Source organism: Lasiosphaeria miniovina, assembly GCF_030549165.1.
Source record: "Lasiosphaeria miniovina strain SMH2392-1A chromosome Unknown B0T26scaffold_7, whole genome shotgun sequence".
Lineage (NCBI taxonomy): Eukaryota > Fungi > Ascomycota > Sordariomycetes > Sordariales > Lasiosphaeriaceae > Lasiosphaeria > Lasiosphaeria miniovina.
This window is the reverse complement of record NW_026848226.1, coordinates 3,444,840-3,461,494: the sequence shown is the minus strand read 5'-3', so window position 1 is coordinate 3,461,494 and position 16,655 is coordinate 3,444,840. Positions and strand designations below refer to the sequence as shown.

The following is a 16,655-nucleotide window of genomic DNA, read 5'->3' as shown; positions in this document are numbered from 1 at the left end:
AATCTCTCGACTACCTTCAGCCTTGGACGTTCTGGGAAGGGGCGAAATCCGGCACTGATGATCCGGAGGAGAACATTTGTCAAGAGCTTCGAATGATTCTACTTAAATAGGTATTGAGGACCGGTCAGGCTCGTTAATACAATTTTAAGTTATGCGAGGGCCAGGTTCTGCGAGTGAGAAGAAGTGCTGCCCAAAAGAGTGCAATGCGAGACAATGGTTGCCTATATCCGAGTCGATGAGGTCAGGTTTAGGTTCGTCAAAGTTGAAACAAGTCACCAAACGGTCTCAGCCCTACGCAATTGGACAAGCTGGGATGTGCGCCCCAGCCCCTGGAAGTTCGTTAGCTCGATACTTCAAAGCCTTAGCAAATAGTTTATATCTAATTATTTCTAGTGTAAAGTCGAGCTAAGAATACCCAAAGGTACGGCAGTTATAGTACGATTCTAACTAAGAAGGTATTCGGCACTGCTAAGCCCTAAAGAACCAACCCAGCGAACTTTCAGGGGCTGGTGCCACCGCAGCCCCTAAACGTTCGTTCGCGTGGTACCTCGAGGCACTCGGGATTATAGCCAATCGATTAAGTACTGCATATCAATGTACAAAATCTAATTCGCTTGACAGAGAACTGTCTGATTGGCTATTACCCCTCAATGGGATTTATTCCTGCGGAGTCCATGTGCCTTGACTTCCATTCCATGATGGATTCCCCATCCGCATAAAAGGCCTCGTCGGGCACCTAAACTCCATACCTAGCGGCATCAACAAAGTAGACATCCCATCATCCCTCATATACGCCAGATAGGCTGCGGCCATGACCGATGCATCTGTGGAAACAAAGATGGACATCAAATCCATCGGCATCACCTGCCTCAACCTGCTCGAGTCGTGCTGCTACAAGACTCAAGATGCTGAGCTCGAAACTAAGCTTGAAATAGAAGAACGGCGCTTTCGGTCATGGACGAACAAACTCAATGTTTTTGCGAGAAAAATCAGCCTAGATATGCAGCTGCGTTCCGAGGAGAATAGATACATCCGCGAAATGGTATTGGCACTACTGGACGTGTTGAGAGAGAATCTAACAGGTATTTATTCTGGAATCACGTACCGGCTTTGCCGCTACCCATCTGGGACTCATACATATGCGTGTGTAGCAGCTAACCGTTTTCTCTCGTGCAACCTCAGCGCTTGAGCTCGCCTTGAACAAGAATGATAAAACTCATGTTGCGGAGGTGGAGCATCTGCTCTACGGCGTTGACGGCTGTCTGAAGCGTCTCGGCAAGATTGCACACGCCCTGCTCGAATCTATCCAAGCCAGCTTGTCAAGACGGATTGTCACTTTTGCCAAGAAGCAAAGCCGCAAGCACGGCATCGATGATTCAGGCTTGGATGAGATTGGCAGCTTAGCCTCATGTCTCGGAAGTCGTTCTTGGGCGGTTTGAATCATTCCATCTGATGGAGCCGCCGGAATTGGCAGACACCAGGAGCCAGTTCCGGAGTACCATGGTGCTCAAAAATCTGGTGAAGGAAAGGAAGGTGACGGGACAGGAAGAATTGAAAAGTACCGGTATATGATGGCAAGCATCCTGAAGAAGGTGCTGGGTTTATCCGACGAGGAGACTAAATCAGGACAGCAACTACGGACACAGGGCTTGTTCTCGGCCATCGTGAGGTCGTGTGTCTTCAGGCACTACATGATTCGTTATGCGCGGGAAAAAGAAACACAAGAGCGTGAAGAAAAAAGGGAGCCACCGGCAATGACCGTCGAGACTTCGCCAATTGGTCCAACAGCTGACATGGAACAAGAACGCAGAAGGCAGGCCCATACGGATATCAAAATAAGTGCACTCAATGACCGAACACAAGAAGTCCAGTCATCAGGCCTCCTAACGATCAACCACCACCGCTTTCACGACGTGGTGGGCGATGGAGGATCTTTTTCCATGGGAACAGCAACGTGGAAAGCACCCATTTCCCCCTCTGAGGCTGGGCACGGTGACTACCCTCGCCCACCGCGGGCTGAAGTTGTGGATGGTGTCAAGAGTGGCGAGTGTCCAATTTGCAAGCAAAGGATCCCGGAATCGGAGCTGGAGCACGACAGTTGGAAGTAAACTGACAATTTCCGCAGACGAGGCAGATTGTGTACTAACTACCTCATCTAGACGCCACGTCGACAAAGACATACTGCCATTCGTCTGCGTTTTGGATACATGTATGTCTGAGCTCTAGTTCTTTGCCTCCCGCGAGAGCTGGGCTCGCCATATGCACACAGTGCACACGCCGAGCTGGCTTGAGAGCCTGCATAACGGGTATAAATGGAGGTGCTCAATCTGCTACACTGCGTCGACCTCAACCTTGTCCAGAGCAGAGGTGGAAGATGACTTCGTCAAGCACGCTCAAACTAATCACCCGAAAGTGTCGGATGCAAAGATTTTGGCCACGATTTGCTGCTTCACAACACCCCAGCCCCGAGACATCTGCCCCATCTGCGCCAAAACCCACTTGGAACCTACTTCACTCGGCCAAGACGACAGACCACGAAACTCGAAAGCCGCGGACACTGCCCCGGACTCCTCGACCAAGATGGTACGATTTGCAGAGGGTACGCTTGAGAAACCCAGCCGCCACACAAACCTGAGTTCAGTCGAAAAGTGTGTTGCGCAGCACTTAAAGGCCCTAGCACTATACTTCCTGAACCGTCTTCTTGGCGACACTGAGCTGGAAGTTGATGGCCCGGGCAGCCACGTCGTGGATGCATGCGTTTCACGATCCGACTTCAACGACTCAAATTCGGAAGACGTCGTTGACAACGTACTAGACATTCCGGCCTCTTCGACAGCCGACACCAGTGGCGGTGGAAACCCAGCTGGCGTCGACAAATCCGTGCGTGACACTTATTCAGAACCAGACTCGGTCCTAGATGCCGAAGAAGAGGCATCAGAAAGCCCCCGAGAATTATGGGCAGGACTCAGAGACCCTGCACCAGATCCGGAATTGGACTCCAAATTAAAGCCATTCGTGCCTAAGGCTTATTATTACAAACCACTCGACTGTTAGGGTCGTCTGTCTGTAAGGGAGCACGGGCTCCACAGGATGCTGGGGTTGGTAATTATGAAGATAGAACAAAGGGCAAGCTCCTATCGCACGGGTAATACAGTCAAATTGGAATGTGTCACAATATTGGGATTAGTGAGGAAGAAAGATCTAGAAGCTGCTATGTGATTCTTCGCCACCAGCTTTTGCCACTATTCATAACTATAAAAAAGAGACTTTTGGCCCTGCCAAAGGAAACAAAAGATTAGACCTTTTCAGACAATTCAAGCCTTACCTCCCTGCATCAAATGCTTCATTTCCGTTGCCCTGTGAATGCGCGTGACAGAATGCCACTCAAAGTGTATGAGTGCAGTGAATGTGTATTGCTTGCTTGCGAGATCAAGCAAGAGCTATCTAGAACCGTAGGCACGGTTGTTGTATATATCTATCTACTGGACCAATAACAATGGTCCCACTGTCCCGTGGTCCCGCGTCCGGGACGCCGGTCCTCCGGGGCTGTCCCGTGTCCCCGGCCCAAGTGGTCGGGACCCTGGGACACCTCTGATTGGTCCACACCAAACAGGGAGTGCCCCACCTTCACGCATTTACGCAGAGATTCGTAACACTTATGTTTGGCACATGTCTAAACCGACCTTGGCTGCGAGCAAGCCAAACCCACCTGATACCGGAACGGATGAGAGAGATAAGGAGGGCCGGACGCCGCTATTGCGGGCCGCTAAGATGGGGAATGAGGCTGCCGTCAAGCTCTTACTCGAAACGGAAGAGGTTGATATTAATACGAAGGACAACCTTAGCCGAACGCCGCTATCGTGGGCCGCTGGGGATGGGCACGAGGCCGTTGTCAAGCTCTTACTCGAAACGGATGAGGTTGATATTAATACGAAGGACCACCTTAGCCGAACGCCGCTATCATGGGCCGCTAGAGGTGGGCACGAGGCCGTCGTCAAGCTCTTACTCGAAACGGATAAGGTTGATATTGATACGAGAGATAATTACAATAGCCGGACACCGCTGTTGTTGGCCGCCAGGGTGGGGAACGAGACCGTCGTCAAGCTCTTATGTAAGGAAACCACCCTCGTAACCACCATGGCCACCGCCACCAGGGCCACCCTCGCCACCATCGCCACTATCGCCACCGCTAACAGGGCCACGCACTATCGCCACTACCACCCTGGCCACGCAAGGATGACTCGTAACCCCTTTCACGTGTATATAGACCATGGCCTTCGCACACCTCTTTAGCTCAGGCCAGGTTGAAGTCTTACGCCAATACCAGTCATTGCTCGCCCTGCTTGTTGCTCCTATTGTGACCACCTTGATCAGGCGTACCTGCCTTCTCTTACATCTTACTCGAAACGGATGGGGTTGATATTAATACGAGAGATAATAATGGCCGGACGCCGCTATCGTGGGCCGCCGGGAATGGGTACAAGGCCGTCGTCAAACTCTTACTCGGAACGGATGAGGTTGATATTAATACGGGGGATAAAAATGGCTGGACGCCGCTATCGTGGGCCGTCCGGGGTAGGCACGAGGCCGTCATCAAGCTGCTCAAGTTAGCAAAGTAGTGGTTCAAATCTTACATATTGTCACGGCAAGTGCAGACAACTGGCTGGATTGGTGGGTCCCGCCCTGGCCCCACCTGGCCACACTGGATTTAAGCGGTGGTCTGTGCACACCACAACCACGCGACCCACAACACAACCTACTTCCCCCGCGCCCTTGCCCGGGCCTTGGAAGCTTCTTTCCTTTTTTCCTTCTTTAGCTTTAGATTCTACGAATACAGCGACTACATTGCAGCCTTGCCTCATAACAGTTGACTGTGCGGTGACACATATTTTGCTTCGTCTACTCGAGGAGGCTCTACTCAAATAAGGACTTTCATAGTTGGATCTAGTTATTGCAAAAGTGAAATAACTTATACTCATTACTGCTTAATTACATACGAAAATGAATGTCGGCATTTGCCGCGGTATAGGAAAAACAGAGTAAATAATTTTTACTTGCGCTTGAAAGGTAGGGGAATCACGGAGAGGGCGAGTAAATATATCGGTATGAACCCGCGCTGGATATGGCGTAAAACTGCGCCAATTATGTCTTCATTTACTTGTCGTACAACATCTAGGTAAATAAGTGGGCAAAGTTCCGATTGATCGAACTAAACGTATGTCTCGTTATACTTGCAAACACTTGGTCACCGACGGCCTGGTCTTAGTTCGAGCTCAGAAAGGCCCAACAACACATGGGTAAGAACTACCTATAGTTAAGAAGGTGCTGCGTAAGGTAAGGAGCATCCCGACACACTCGAGAACAATAACCTGAGGCACATTCGTCTATTGCTTTGATCTCTCTTTCTAATCCACAGCTTGCCGTAAGAAGGGTCTGGGCGGACAGTTTCTTCATAAACTCCAATTTCACTCTATCACTTTACGGTGTTTTGGACGTCCTTCATCTCCTGGTAAGCTGACTTAATTCGATACCTAGCCGGCTGCGAGTATTAACCCGCCTAAAATACTCTTGCGACCTGAATAACTATCCGGAGTAGCCAGACTCTGCCCAGCTATGCCCTTATAAAATCTTGTTGGGAGACTTGTGGCTCCCTGGTTTTCGCTCCTAGATTCTGCCATTTTCTGCCTCCGAGTCTTCTCGATAATCATTGTATCGGCTAGGCTATTTAGTAGTTGGGTTGGTGATGGCTAGTGGATCCCTAGTGCTCTATACCTATTTTTTGCCCCTTTCTTTCGGTTTGTGTTTAAACAACGATACAATAAAACCCTGCTTCCTCAACTATTTCCCAAAATATTAGAAGAAAGACTAGACTCTTTCTTTCTTTATTTTCCTTTTCTTTCGTTTATTTTGAGAGCCTCTGTGACTCCAGATTGCCGGCTGACATGTGTCCCATGCGTCGCCCTTTTGATTAGAACCCTGCTTGGTCGCGCTTCTTCCTATATCTACAGAACTGGGGGTGTTCTTCTCTCATTTGGAGGTGGCAGTGGCGGAAGGCTGAGATCGTCTCAATATCGCGAGCAACGCAGACGCCGGCACAGTTCCCGGCTCCTCGATAGTCGAGCTTCTAGCTAACCTGCATCCTCAACGCAGCTACTGAGACTAGTTATGTCCTGCATTTGGACCTCAGCTCCCTAATTTCTTTATTTGGCGTGCGTGCATAAGACTACCTAAAGGTACTGCCCAGCCCTCTCCATCACCGAATCGGGCTTTTCAGCTTGCCACGGACATGCCCAGAGACCTTATGAACTCTGGGGGCAGTCTTCATTCTAAAGCAGTTTCTTAATAAGATACAGGTATGAAGCGGACTAAATGCGCCGATCTGGTATGGATGGGGGATATTGAGCTGGACTTAATCCAGGGACTGTGGTAATTACTGGCCGAGTTGAAATTCCCCGGGAGATCTCAGGAGTGTCTCAAGCCGGCTGGTTGAATTTTAAGAAGAGGACTTTGGGTAATGTACATATCCTCTGTCCAAGGCTCCTTGCATTGCATCGCAACTCGGCTCAGGAGAACGACAACATGGCCGACAGCTCCCAGCCTGCCTTTACAAGTGATCGTGATGAAGTTTTCCTTGCTGCGCTTTCCGAACCCCTCTTAGTTAATGCACAGTTTGTCATGGAAGACGACGATAGTGTTGGTGCGCAGGAAACTCCCCATATAGCTGTAGTGTACAACATTGTTTGGCATTTTCATCTATTTACCGCTGGAGCTCCGTATTCTCATCCGATAACTACTATTCACATAGCTAGTTACAAACTAGCTTCAGAAGTAATACTCTCCAGAGAATAGCCCATCTTATTTAGCATTCGGTCGTAGCTGTTCAAACTCTAGGAACGCCGTTGAAGTGGTAAAACGGTGGAAGCTCTGCCTCTCACAAAACCACCAAAACAAACACAAGACGAGCCGTAGGCGAGCCTCAAAGGTATGGAAAGGTGATGTCAGGTAGTTAATATATCGAAGAAAGGCACAGGCTCGTGCATAAGGCTAGGAGGCTTAGGTCATGGTAAAAAGGAGTGAAGATTTCCAAAACGCTAGGAAAAAGAAAAAAAAGAAAGCCCTCTGTTAGATCAGAGAGTGCAGACCAGCCACCTTATATAAGGTTGTCCCCATCGTGTTCGTGATTGGTATCGCATCCATTATCCTGAACGGCTTCCAGGTTGGCCATCGCGGCCGACCAAGTACATCCCACCCGAAACGACGAAGCCTTGTCGTCGGTGGCGCTCTGGGTCGGCGTGGTGATGATATTGTCCTTTTGGGCCGTTTTTCTCTTGCTATCCTCGCTGTTTGTCTACAAGGTTGCGGCGGAGCGGACGTACGCTATCCAAAACCGCCTGCAGCTCCGGTCCGAGTCTAGGGCGACGGCTCCACCTTCAAATGTCTGATCGGGTTCGGCCGGCCCTGCACCTCAGCTGGTCGTCGATCCGATCTTGGCACCTTGGCTAACATCCGATTTCGAGGCTCCACTTTCGACCAGAGGCCATATTCTCCCGAAAGCGCTGCTAGACGATCATCGCAAGCCACTGAAGGGAATTCCGCCGAGTTCCTACAGGCGCAGATCTAATTAAACGCTCCAACACCGCATGTCGCAATCGCACCTCGACAAGCTGGACATCCAATGTTCACGACGGACGCCGTTGAGAGGCAGTGGAGCGGCACGCAGGCGCTGACTGCAGTGGCGGCTGACCGACTTGGCCGTGTCGTTGGGGGGTATCGAGTCCATCATGCTGCAGTGCGGCATGCGGCATGCGGCATGCGGCTGGTGCTGCCCAACTTGCCCCCCCACCGGTAAGAATACAAAACTTTATTTTCCGTAATTATCAGAGACAGACTCTAGACCTTGAGATTTCTATTGTCTAATAGTTGTTCTCGAACCTAACTATTTAAGAGCTTTGTTCGTGACACCCTACGCAGCATGTCAACACAAAACGTACCAGGTACTTCAATTAATGGTTGTCGAAGATAACAGGGGATTCTGGTTGGCTACGGGCTTCGGCTTTGCAGCAAGCTAAGCCCCGCCGTGGCGCTGCTGGTGCCTTGAGATGACAACATGCGGCAGATATCTGTTTGCACTGCGGGGTGAAAACACAGCGGGGTGAAAACGAAGCCAGAAACAAAACCAAATCCTTTCAGACGCCGATCTACGGCACACTGGCTGAGCAAGATTTTCTTACCTAACTTACCTTACGCTAGTAACATGACCGTATTCGTAGATATAAGAGGGATCACCGTCACTGCGCACCATCAAACATGGACCCAACTGCCGCCGGTCAGGAAAAACCAATCTCCCAGAATCAATGGTTAGGCAATGAGGCAACCACAAGCGAGCAGCTCTTCGACGCCGCCATCCAGACAGCCCAACATGCCCTGACCGAGGAAGACCAGCGGCATTTCCGCAGGTTCAAGGACCACCGAGACATGATCAAGGATTTGCAGGCAGATGTGTACAACTTTTCGGCTTCCCGCACTAGGCTCACGAGATGCGCCAAGAAAATTGCATCCTTCTCCGAGGCCTTTGCCCCCTTCTTTGACGTCATTGGCGTCCTGCTGCAGGTAAAGCCCGAATGAACAGCCATGTTCTGGGGAACAATCTGGTTTGTCTTCAAGGTAGGCTGGCTCCTTTGACCTCCTGATCGTCCCGATGGCAGGTAATGACTAAGGTACCTATTCACTCGCAACTCAGGTTGGCAGCAACTTTATCCACTTCCTCGAGCGCGTTAGCGAAATGTTTGAGGAATTGTCATTCTTCCTGCCGCAATACCAGCAATGGTTCCAGACGTGTCGGTTGAACCCGTCCATCAAAGACCGTGGTCGGCTGAGTCAAGCACTGGGTTTGATCTAGACTACTCCGACCTGACCCAATTTTCGATTCACATATACTTTTTGTTCTCGCGACAAAACAAAGGTGCCATTCGCCCTCTCTTTTGTGTCTCAAGTCTCACCTAGCTGACTTATCACTCTCAAGGCAGGCTAGAACGTGCCCTCATGGGTACCGAGCTCATGCTCCGACCTTTTGAGGCAAGATTCTCACAGCTCAAAGAGAGGCTCACCATGCAGAAGGACTGGTTCGAAAGAGAAGCTGCCATTCACGAACACGCCCTCTTGGACCAGCTGCATGGCGACTTTCGGCACTATATTCAAGACTCGGAGGAAAAATCTCAGCATAGAGACGAGTTAGGGCAACGTCGATCTGATGGTAAGCTCTTATTCTGTTGGACCTAATTACCTCCCAGATATTTTATGATTCCACCTAACGGAGTAATTACAGCACTGAAATTTAGCGACGTTAAAAGATGGATCAGAAGCATCGATTACGCCACTACCTTAGAAGACATCAAGGACCGGGTTCACGAGGGAACTGGGCTGTGGTTTTTGCAACGTCCCGAGTATCAAAGGCTAAAAACAATGGACTTTGTTCAGAGCCACGTAATGCCTACGACATCCGACGCTAATCGATGGCTCCAGCGAGTCTTGTTCCTGAAGGGTATGTGGGCGCTACAATTTCTTGTCGGTTCTTAACAAGTAATCATGGACATGTGTGCAATCGCTCACTATTTGCAGCCAAGCCTGGATTTGGAAAGACATGTCTTTCTCTAACCATCCGAAGACCTCGCCCAAACAGTCTTGCCATCCGGTGATGCCCCAACTGTGGCTTACTTTCACTTCGACCAGCAGAAAAAGTCGAGAACCAATTCTAGTGACGAGGCACTCCGAGCCATCGCCGAGCAGCTAATCCACAGCCACCGACGTAGCCGCATCTCGCTTGATGCACTCGCTCTCATCGAGACTGACAGCGGCAGCGGGCAATACACGCCATCGCGAAGGGATATCCGGTTGGCAATCGACATTCTGCTACGGCAGCATCCGAGTTTCCTTGTGTTTGACGGCATCGACGAGTGCAGCGAGCCAGCCCGGTTCCTGGAAGAGCTCCGCAGCATCTGCATTGAGCACGACTACCGTGCCGTCCTCTTGGGGCGCCCCAGCGTCGAGATGCCCTACCAGTGAACTCTATACGATGGAGCAAGTCCTACTCTCGCACTGGATGCAACACTGACTCGGGACGACATCGCCGCGGTGCTCCGACTAGAGATCGGGAAAATGTCTCCGAGGGCTTCTTCGGCTATCAGATTAGAACGACAGACAGCCTATTGATACTGACAGGTGAAGACGTCTTCGTGAAGCTCAGTTTGCGAGCTGAGGGCCTTTCCTCTGGATGAGATTGCTCATCAATCTTCTCTGGATGCTCGAGATGACTTTTGACTGCCGGCTCAACCTTCTAAAGGATCTTATCTATCTGGAGAGCTTCAATGGCTTGTACGGCAGGATCCTCCAAGCGATATTCGAGAATGGCGAAGAGGCCTATGAAATCTCTCAAAAAGTTACCCACTGTATCGCCTTCTCCGCTATCCCGCTAAACGTGGACGTGTTTGAGGTCATGTTGGCAATTAACCCCGGCCAGCCGACGACGGCGCACAGCCATCTCTCCAACTACCCCAGCTGCATCGCTGTCATCACAGGATCGCTGGTGGAGTTCCGTAAGGGATTAAATACCGTGTCCTTCATCCACGTCACGTTTCACGACTTCATGCTATCACGCTGTGCTGATAGACGCAGTAACGTCCAGCCGCTTCGTAGCCTGCCGTTCGAATCATTACCCCCTGACGTGAGCCCAGGCGAGTTGGAACTGTTGGACCCTGATCGAACTAGGGGCCTAATTAATGTCCGTATACCGTGGGCGAACGTACCGATTCGCGATTTTGGCTCAAGCCCTGTCTCGGCACGTGTAGCGGTACACAAGCGTCGCCGCTATGCTGCCTCCCCCTCTCCACCGGAGACATAGGCCCGCCGTCACCTAGATATCTTCTCCATGAGACCCGAAGACATCCACATGCAGCTCGCCGAGATTTGTATCTCGCACCTTGTCTTCGACATCCCAGCCTAACCGCTGTCCGACATCCACGTCAATGACGCATCTGATATCATGCAGGTCGAAGCAGCCAGCAACACTCTACTCGCAACACCAGAACAGGCCATGGATCTCACTGAGCTCGCATTGAACTGCGCGTCTCTAGATACGCAGCGCCTGTTTCTGCGCTACGCCGCACTTTGCTGGTCCCACCATCTCATCAACGCGCATCCTAAGCCTAGTGAGCATGATGATGGCTCACGGTTTGGCAACATGTCCCCGCTGTGGGTGACGCTCCTGTCGCAATTTCTCCTGAACCGTCTGGCGGTTACCACCTAGGTCGAAGCCGCGTATACTTACGGCTTGATACCGAAGCTGTCTAGTCTCACCGCCGTGGTGGAATATCTCGCCGCCGCAGCCGCCGCGCCCCATCATCGGCACTACCTCTCCTGGTAATAGCATCGAGGAGAGGGAGCGGAAATGGGTTTATTTGGGGCTTTGCCACCCTTAGAAAGTTGGGCACTTGGGTACTTAGGCACTTGAGTACCAATTGCGTCGAGGAAGGTCATATACCCTGGGGGCGTGGCTGTCTGTGAGGGAGGTTGTGGCCTGCCGCTTCTTATATGGCGAGGCAGTGTTGTTGAATATCGTCCGTTGGACTGCGCTGCACTTCCTAGGCAATGCCTCTCTTGATTCTATGTACCGGTAACTCCAAGGCTGGGGAGACCACCCGCAATGTACTCTGGTCTAGCATGTCCGACTCCAGGCTGTACAATAGTCTTTATGATTGAGGCTTCAACAGAGCAGAGGCTTGAAAGTTGTAATTAAAAGTGGATCCGACCCACGCCCCTGTCCCTTTGCCAGCATCGAGGCCGCACATGGTAACGATCCATAGTCGAGACCCCGGTGGAGGAATAGGTGCATGCATTAGCGTACTTTTACTGACACCCGGGTGAAGCGCTATCCCCTGGCTTTTTCCCCGCCCCCCCCCCCCCGCTTTCCTCCCCCGCTTTCCTCGACCGCTTTCCTCTACATTCTGAGTACCCCCCCCTGGTCGTTGCGCACCGCACCACTGCCTTAGAGGGAAGCCTGATAGATGTATCATCTTCTTCGCCATGCCCGACCAGCGATCAATACAGCGGGCCTTGCGTGCCCGAGAGCTTCTAAATGACGTGAAGAGTCGAATGGCTACGCCTTCTAACCATGGCGCAACGGAGATCATTAATCTGATTGCGCGGAGTAGGTATGGAATGGAGGGAATAATGCATCTTCAAAAGTCTAGTCTGACCGTGGCCGGAATGGTACGAGCGGCAAAATTCCTCCGCCGTACAGAACTTGAAAGACTTTTTATCTTTGATGAGATTCGGGATGCTGCCCTGAAGTGGCTTAACGGGGCGCCAGAGTTGGACCCTTACTGGTTAGACTGCCAGCGTCACCTTTCAAACCCAGGCTGGGCGAAAGAGTTCATATTTGGTATGGTTTATATTTCTTCCTCGCTCTATAGTACTGAACTAATAGTATCCAAAGAAGTTACTCTATATCTCTGGCAGGATGATTGCGATGATCTCCTAAGGAAAGTCTTTGGTGAGTCATTCTACTTTATTATTCCCTAACTACATGCTTATAACTTGAAAAGCAGCATATAAGGGTAATTTACGCCCCACGGCAAGTCGACAAATCAATCGGCTGTGGGAGGCTGGTATGATGAATGAAGCGCGGGAAATCTCAGTGTCCGCTATCCCAAGCTCACCAACCCCTGTCATCCCACCTCCCGACTCTGGCCCTGAGTCTCAGCCAATAACCTCTAACGAAGGCCTCGCCTCTGAAGGTATGGATCTGTACAATTCCTAAAGAGGGGCCCACGGAGAAGTGGGGGGCCAGCTGGATGGGAAATAAGTATTGGGAAGGCGGCACCATGCCATATTGTATCGCCCTATGGGCAAGTCATAATCCTGCCATGATCTGCAAGGAGGGAAGGGTCAATCTACTGTTATCATGAATGGAGTCCTTCTACAAGGGATAAAAAACTACACCTCCCCCAGTCTTCGAAATGTTTTCTAAGCCCAATAGCATACTATCCGACGGACCCGCGTCCCTCGCAGAAGGCGTATTGCTTTGAACCACTTCTGACGCGATCGAGGGGGACCAGTTATAATTAACTGCTTTCCCCGAGTTGGAAACAAAACCACTCGGCAATGTGGTTCGGGGTGTCTCCCAGCAACGTTAAAGCGGACGTCAGGTGGCGAGTAAACCGGGGGTTTGCTTCTTTCTCTTCCTCAGCCTTCGGGGTGCTTGACAATCCGACCGTGGGGCACATCGCCGGAAAGGGAAACGTCGCTCGCGTACGTGCTGGCAGGCAAGGAAATATTCATGAAACGACCCTGCGCACCCATCCCGGGGCGGTAGGGCTCACCTCATAGCAGCGCTCACCTCATAGCAGCGCTCGCCAGCAAGCCAATTAATATGTGCGCCAACACTTTACCAGAAACAACACATTCTCTTTACAGTGACCAACTCTTCATGTACAGTTCAATTCCCACCATGACGTCTGACCCCCACTCAGCTTCCGTTGCCTAGGACGTATGGGGCTCACTGATGAGACGCTCGGGGCATAAGACGAAGGCATCTCGTTCATTTACTGCGAACTCGAACAACTTGGGTTCTCGACCGGGAGAAGAAGACTCTGGTAAGGTTTTCGGGGGGGGAAGGCGAAGGAGCGGCCATCTTGGGGAACAAAAACTCGATGGAGGGGAGGATCCGTCGGCCGTATTATCTTGGAATGGGGATCCCGGGATCTAAAGCTCTCCTGTTATACCCTGGCCCTCCCCGACGACGAGATGTCACATATTGCAACCCACCCCACCAGGATTGCGGGACATATGTGCATACATACTACTAACTCCGCGCAGAAAGACAGAAAACCGTTTCCGACAAGTGAATGGTATACAAGTGTGGCGACAGCCCCACACGTCCACCAGCTCGCCAGCGTAAAAGTTGGATGAATTAGTTTGATAAGCGTGCACTTTCTGCACAGTACCATAGCTAGGTATTTCATAGCCTGGGGTTTCATGGTTGTGCCCTTGTTTTCACCAGACGGCTCTAGGATGATGGCGCCCGATGGTAGAGGCGCCCGGGCCTTCAATGCAACCCCGCTCATAACCCCGCTTACAACTCCGCTCACAACGCTGAACGCACCAGCAACTACAGATGTGCCAAAGTCACGTGAATAATCCCAACGAGTTGGGTACCGAATGTGACGCGGTCAACATCGTGCACGGACGCCAGCGACAGTGTGCCCAAGCCAAACGAAACGAAACGATGGTCGGCCAGCACGAAGACAAGACCAATAACATCCGGTCACGCGCCGAGCGTATCGCAAAACGCTTCAACAAATGGCTTAGGAATTTCGTCGAGAAGAGCGGCGACAACGGCGGCGGCATTGCGATGGAACCAGAGACCTGTTTCGTTCAGAACCTCATCAACTACCGCCACAACCAGATAGAACAAGACAAGGGCGAGATCCTAGAAGATATACTCCGTGCCGAGATACCAACAGACGGGGCGGCCGCATGGGGGCTCTGGTACATTGAGATGTGTTCTCTGATGCTTAGAACTGCCCAGGACCGGAGATACTCGAAGACGGGTGATCCCAGGAAAGAAAAGGCGGAACGGAATAAGATGCATGCATGTCGTCTCTTGAATCAAATTGTGAATGGCCTTTGGCCCATTTTGCAAGAGGATTGTTTGGTGTTTTACCGTTTTTTTGCCGGTAAGATGACACTCACCCATTATAAAGGACTTGCTAATGTGTTCTAGAGACGAACATCCGTTTAACGGAGGTCTCGCGACTTGAGGACCGGTCGGAGTTCGTCGGATTTTTCGTTAACATTCTCGTTGGTGAAATATCAGAGGGCAAGGTCAAAATCCCAGGGAGCCCTTTCGCTCTCTACCCAACCGTGCTCTTAGCTTGGCTTAGAGGTCATAGGTAACTTTCTTAACCTCACCATATCGGCCCCTGACTGACTTGTCTACCTCCTTAGCTATCAGGAGGTATGCCGTGTGATTGGACTACATAAGCTTGCGCACCTAGACATGGACGTGGAGGTCGCTGGGTGTAAGGATAGACTCCTACGGGGTGGGGTAGGTTTGGCTTTCAGGGTCGCACTGGCGCCGAGGCGCTCGACAGAGCTCATCGCTACCCCTGGTGGACCTCCACCACCCGCGCCACCCGCGCCGCAGCCTCCAAGCCGCCAGACGCAAACGCTCAGCGAGAACGACGTCAACTCAAGGACACTTGCAGGCTCTGGCGACATTGGAGCGGCAATCTTCTTTTTGGACTATCTGGATCTTGATGATGAAAAGGCACGTTTCCACGGATTCAAATATTTGCCGTTGTAGAATAAAAACCTCGTAGTTACTCGGAATCTCCTTTTCCGGTGCCTCCTAACAAAGTCGTGCGATGTATAATGCCGCATATATAAATATCACGAGGGCACGCCTCCTCTCTAAGGAGCACCTGCTCTCCTGCCTCAAGGAAAATCACCTCACCCACTCGACACTTGAATATGGAATCAGTAGTAACAGGACCGGCTATCGGAGACCTAATGATACCTTCCGAGGGGGGTTCTTCGGGCAATTTAACACTTCCCCTTAGTCGAGGCCTTGGGACAAATATAAGCATTGCAACCATGTTCTCCGGGCACGTTATATAACCTCGTTGAAGCCAGAGTATACTGCAGCTAAATATCTCCGGTACAATGTCAAACCCCTTCCCCCTTGCCCACATATATGCGGGGGTTCTCTATATTTTCGTTAGCGTTATATTGTCGTTTATTAGAGACTTTACAAACCATAGTCCTGTGAAATAAAATATTCAGGTCTTGGGCCGGGTGGGGGTGGGTTAGAACTGGTAACCTCAATAAGTCGGACCGATTCGCCGCAGGTTGAAATTCATCGGCATAGAAGGTAAGTCCTTCGGCTCCTTCTCGCATTTCGTGGGTAGCTTGTTCAGCCAACGCCCGGTGGGTAGCTTGTTCAGCCAACGCCCAGTGGGTTTCCAATACCGGCTCGTCTAATTGTAGGCCGGCGGTCATGATGTTCGCGATGTCTGTGGCACGGATAACAGGCATATTGTAATCTTGGGAGTTTGAAAATCTAGTAATAATGTGCCTGGCTATACACGGGTTGGCGACAACGGTGCAGGATCGCCGCGGCCCTTGGGTGGAAATGACGTTGGCATATTTCCCAGCGGTGGTGGTTTTGGCTGTTCTCGGTCGCCGTAAAATATGTGGAGAGATTACGGAAGAGATGGTGGGTGGCTTACGTAAGGTACCTTTGAGCCGATCAGGCATGCGGGGTCAAAACGGGCGGGCTCTTGCGGCTGGAGATCGCGCTTTCTCCATAACTACCTCTCATGTCGCGATCTATCGAACTTCATAAGCCAGTTGTGCCTGAGCCGACGGCGAGAAAAGCTAGGTATGTTATCATCCATCCATAGAGTACCAGATCGCTGGGTGAGGTTTACCCCGGCTCTCACCTTGACGCGCCGGATCGGCTACCTTTGAAGCCTATCCTGGCATCAAATGGGTCTAATTGAGCCTACAGTAGCTGCTTAGAAGAACCCCCACCGCAATAACTATTTAAATGAAGTAAAGGAATAGCGGTACTATTTTAATATATAGATAGCGAGCTA

The 16,655-nt window shown here is 51.1% G+C and overlaps 10 protein-coding genes across 10 annotated transcripts; 8 read left to right on the top strand and 2 right to left on the bottom strand.

Annotated features, from left to right (window-relative positions):
• Positions 1-700: 700 nt before the first annotated feature.
• On the top strand, positions 701-1,379 carry B0T26DRAFT_479051 (uncharacterized protein). Its single transcript, XM_060435252.1, has 2 exons — positions 701-1,082; positions 1,152-1,379. Exons 1-2 carry the CDS (start codon positions 812-814, stop codon positions 1,187-1,189), a joined length of 309 nt encoding a protein of 102 aa, XP_060291998.1. The 5' UTR covers positions 701-811; the 3' UTR covers positions 1,190-1,379.
• On the top strand, positions 1,380-3,196 carry B0T26DRAFT_479052 (uncharacterized protein). Its single transcript, XM_060435253.1, has 4 exons — positions 1,380-1,574; positions 1,632-2,104; positions 2,160-2,209; positions 2,414-3,196. Exons 1-4 carry the CDS (start codon positions 1,569-1,571, stop codon positions 3,052-3,054), a joined length of 1,170 nt encoding a protein of 389 aa, XP_060291997.1. The 5' UTR covers positions 1,380-1,568; the 3' UTR covers positions 3,055-3,196.
• A 119-nt stretch (positions 3,197-3,315) lies between these two features.
• On the bottom strand, positions 3,316-3,994 carry B0T26DRAFT_728508 (uncharacterized protein). Its single transcript, XM_060442903.1, has one exon. The coding sequence runs from the start codon at positions 3,633-3,635 to the stop codon at positions 3,480-3,482; it is 156 nt and encodes a 51-aa protein (XP_060291996.1). The 5' UTR covers positions 3,636-3,994; the 3' UTR covers positions 3,316-3,479.
• Positions 3,670-4,619, top strand: B0T26DRAFT_655765 (ankyrin repeat-containing domain protein; the record flags this gene model as incomplete). The annotated part of the gene is made up of 2 exons (XM_060438650.1): positions 3,670-4,111; positions 4,375-4,619. The coding sequence occupies 2 exons, from the start codon at positions 3,670-3,672 to the stop codon at positions 4,617-4,619; spliced, it is 687 nt and encodes a 228-aa protein (XP_060291995.1).
• A 1,960-nt stretch (positions 4,620-6,579) lies between these two features.
• B0T26DRAFT_680509 (uncharacterized protein) lies at positions 6,580-7,442 on the top strand (the record flags this gene model as incomplete). The annotated part of the gene is made up of 4 exons (XM_060440496.1): positions 6,580-6,610; positions 6,659-6,697; positions 6,970-6,982; positions 7,217-7,442. The coding sequence occupies 4 exons, from the start codon at positions 6,580-6,582 to the stop codon at positions 7,440-7,442; spliced, it is 309 nt and encodes a 102-aa protein (XP_060291994.1).
• An 865-nt stretch (positions 7,443-8,307) lies between these two features.
• On the top strand, positions 8,308-10,062 carry B0T26DRAFT_756329 (uncharacterized protein; the record flags this gene model as incomplete). The annotated part of the gene is made up of 5 exons (XM_060446079.1): positions 8,308-8,610; positions 8,741-8,867; positions 9,023-9,253; positions 9,386-9,541; positions 9,665-10,062. The coding sequence occupies 5 exons, from the start codon at positions 8,308-8,310 to the stop codon at positions 10,060-10,062; spliced, it is 1,215 nt and encodes a 404-aa protein (XP_060291993.1).
• A 74-nt stretch (positions 10,063-10,136) lies between these two features.
• B0T26DRAFT_478975 (uncharacterized protein) lies at positions 10,137-11,059 on the top strand. Its single transcript, XM_060435251.1, has one exon. The coding sequence runs from the start codon at positions 10,271-10,273 to the stop codon at positions 10,895-10,897; it is 627 nt and encodes a 208-aa protein (XP_060291992.1). The 5' UTR covers positions 10,137-10,270; the 3' UTR covers positions 10,898-11,059.
• An 899-nt stretch (positions 11,060-11,958) lies between these two features.
• B0T26DRAFT_728496 (uncharacterized protein) lies at positions 11,959-13,231 on the top strand. Its single transcript, XM_060442902.1, has 3 exons — positions 11,959-12,436; positions 12,491-12,547; positions 12,600-13,231. Exons 1-3 carry the CDS (start codon positions 12,079-12,081, stop codon positions 12,812-12,814), a joined length of 630 nt encoding a protein of 209 aa, XP_060291991.1. The 5' UTR covers positions 11,959-12,078; the 3' UTR covers positions 12,815-13,231.
• A 241-nt stretch (positions 13,232-13,472) lies between these two features.
• Positions 13,473-14,112, bottom strand: B0T26DRAFT_728495 (uncharacterized protein). The gene has a single exon (XM_060442901.1). It carries the CDS (start codon positions 14,031-14,033, stop codon positions 13,773-13,775), a length of 261 nt encoding a protein of 86 aa, XP_060291990.1. The 5' UTR covers positions 14,034-14,112; the 3' UTR covers positions 13,473-13,772.
• A 61-nt stretch (positions 14,113-14,173) lies between these two features.
• Positions 14,174-15,202, top strand: B0T26DRAFT_478944 (uncharacterized protein). The gene is made up of 3 exons (XM_060435250.1): positions 14,174-14,732; positions 14,780-14,880; positions 14,949-15,202. The coding sequence occupies exons 1-3, from the start codon at positions 14,282-14,284 to the stop codon at positions 15,024-15,026; spliced, it is 630 nt and encodes a 209-aa protein (XP_060291989.1). The 5' UTR covers positions 14,174-14,281; the 3' UTR covers positions 15,027-15,202.
• Positions 15,203-16,655: the final 1,453 nt, after the last annotated feature.

Bases quoted from the DNA above. Each gene is read 5' to 3' on its own strand.
- B0T26DRAFT_479051 (XM_060435252.1), top strand. From the start codon at position 812: ATGACCGATGCATCTGTGGAAACAAAGATGGACATCAAATCCATCGGC. The intron at 1,083-1,151 runs GTATTTATTCTG...ATGCGTGTGTAG, and splicing joins GTTGAGAGAGAATCTAACAG to CAGCTAACCGTTTTCTCTCG.
- B0T26DRAFT_479052 (XM_060435253.1), top strand. The intron at 2,105-2,159 runs GTAAACTGACAA...TACCTCATCTAG, and splicing joins CTGGAGCACGACAGTTGGAA to ACGCCACGTCGACAAAGACA. The intron at 2,210-2,413 runs GTATGTCTGAGC...ATCACCCGAAAG, and splicing joins CGTCTGCGTTTTGGATACAT to TGTCGGATGCAAAGATTTTG.
- B0T26DRAFT_728508 (XM_060442903.1), bottom strand. From the start codon at position 3,635: ATGCGTGAAGGTGGGGCACTCCCTGTTTGGTGTGGACCAATCAGAGGT.
- B0T26DRAFT_478975 (XM_060435251.1), top strand. From the start codon at position 10,271: ATGAGATTGCTCATCAATCTTCTCTGGATGCTCGAGATGACTTTTGAC.
- B0T26DRAFT_728496 (XM_060442902.1), top strand. From the start codon at position 12,079: ATGCCCGACCAGCGATCAATACAGCGGGCCTTGCGTGCCCGAGAGCTT. The intron at 12,437-12,490 runs GTATGGTTTATA...TAGTATCCAAAG, and splicing joins GGCGAAAGAGTTCATATTTG to AAGTTACTCTATATCTCTGG. The intron at 12,548-12,599 runs GTGAGTCATTCT...TAACTTGAAAAG, and splicing joins TCTCCTAAGGAAAGTCTTTG to CAGCATATAAGGGTAATTTA.
- B0T26DRAFT_728495 (XM_060442901.1), bottom strand. From the start codon at position 14,033: ATGAAACCCCAGGCTATGAAATACCTAGCTATGGTACTGTGCAGAAAG.
- B0T26DRAFT_478944 (XM_060435250.1), top strand. From the start codon at position 14,282: ATGGTCGGCCAGCACGAAGACAAGACCAATAACATCCGGTCACGCGCC. The intron at 14,733-14,779 runs GTAAGATGACAC...AATGTGTTCTAG, and splicing joins GTTTTACCGTTTTTTTGCCG to AGACGAACATCCGTTTAACG. The intron at 14,881-14,948 runs GTCAAAATCCCA...TAGAGGTCATAG, and splicing joins GTGAAATATCAGAGGGCAAG to GTAACTTTCTTAACCTCACC.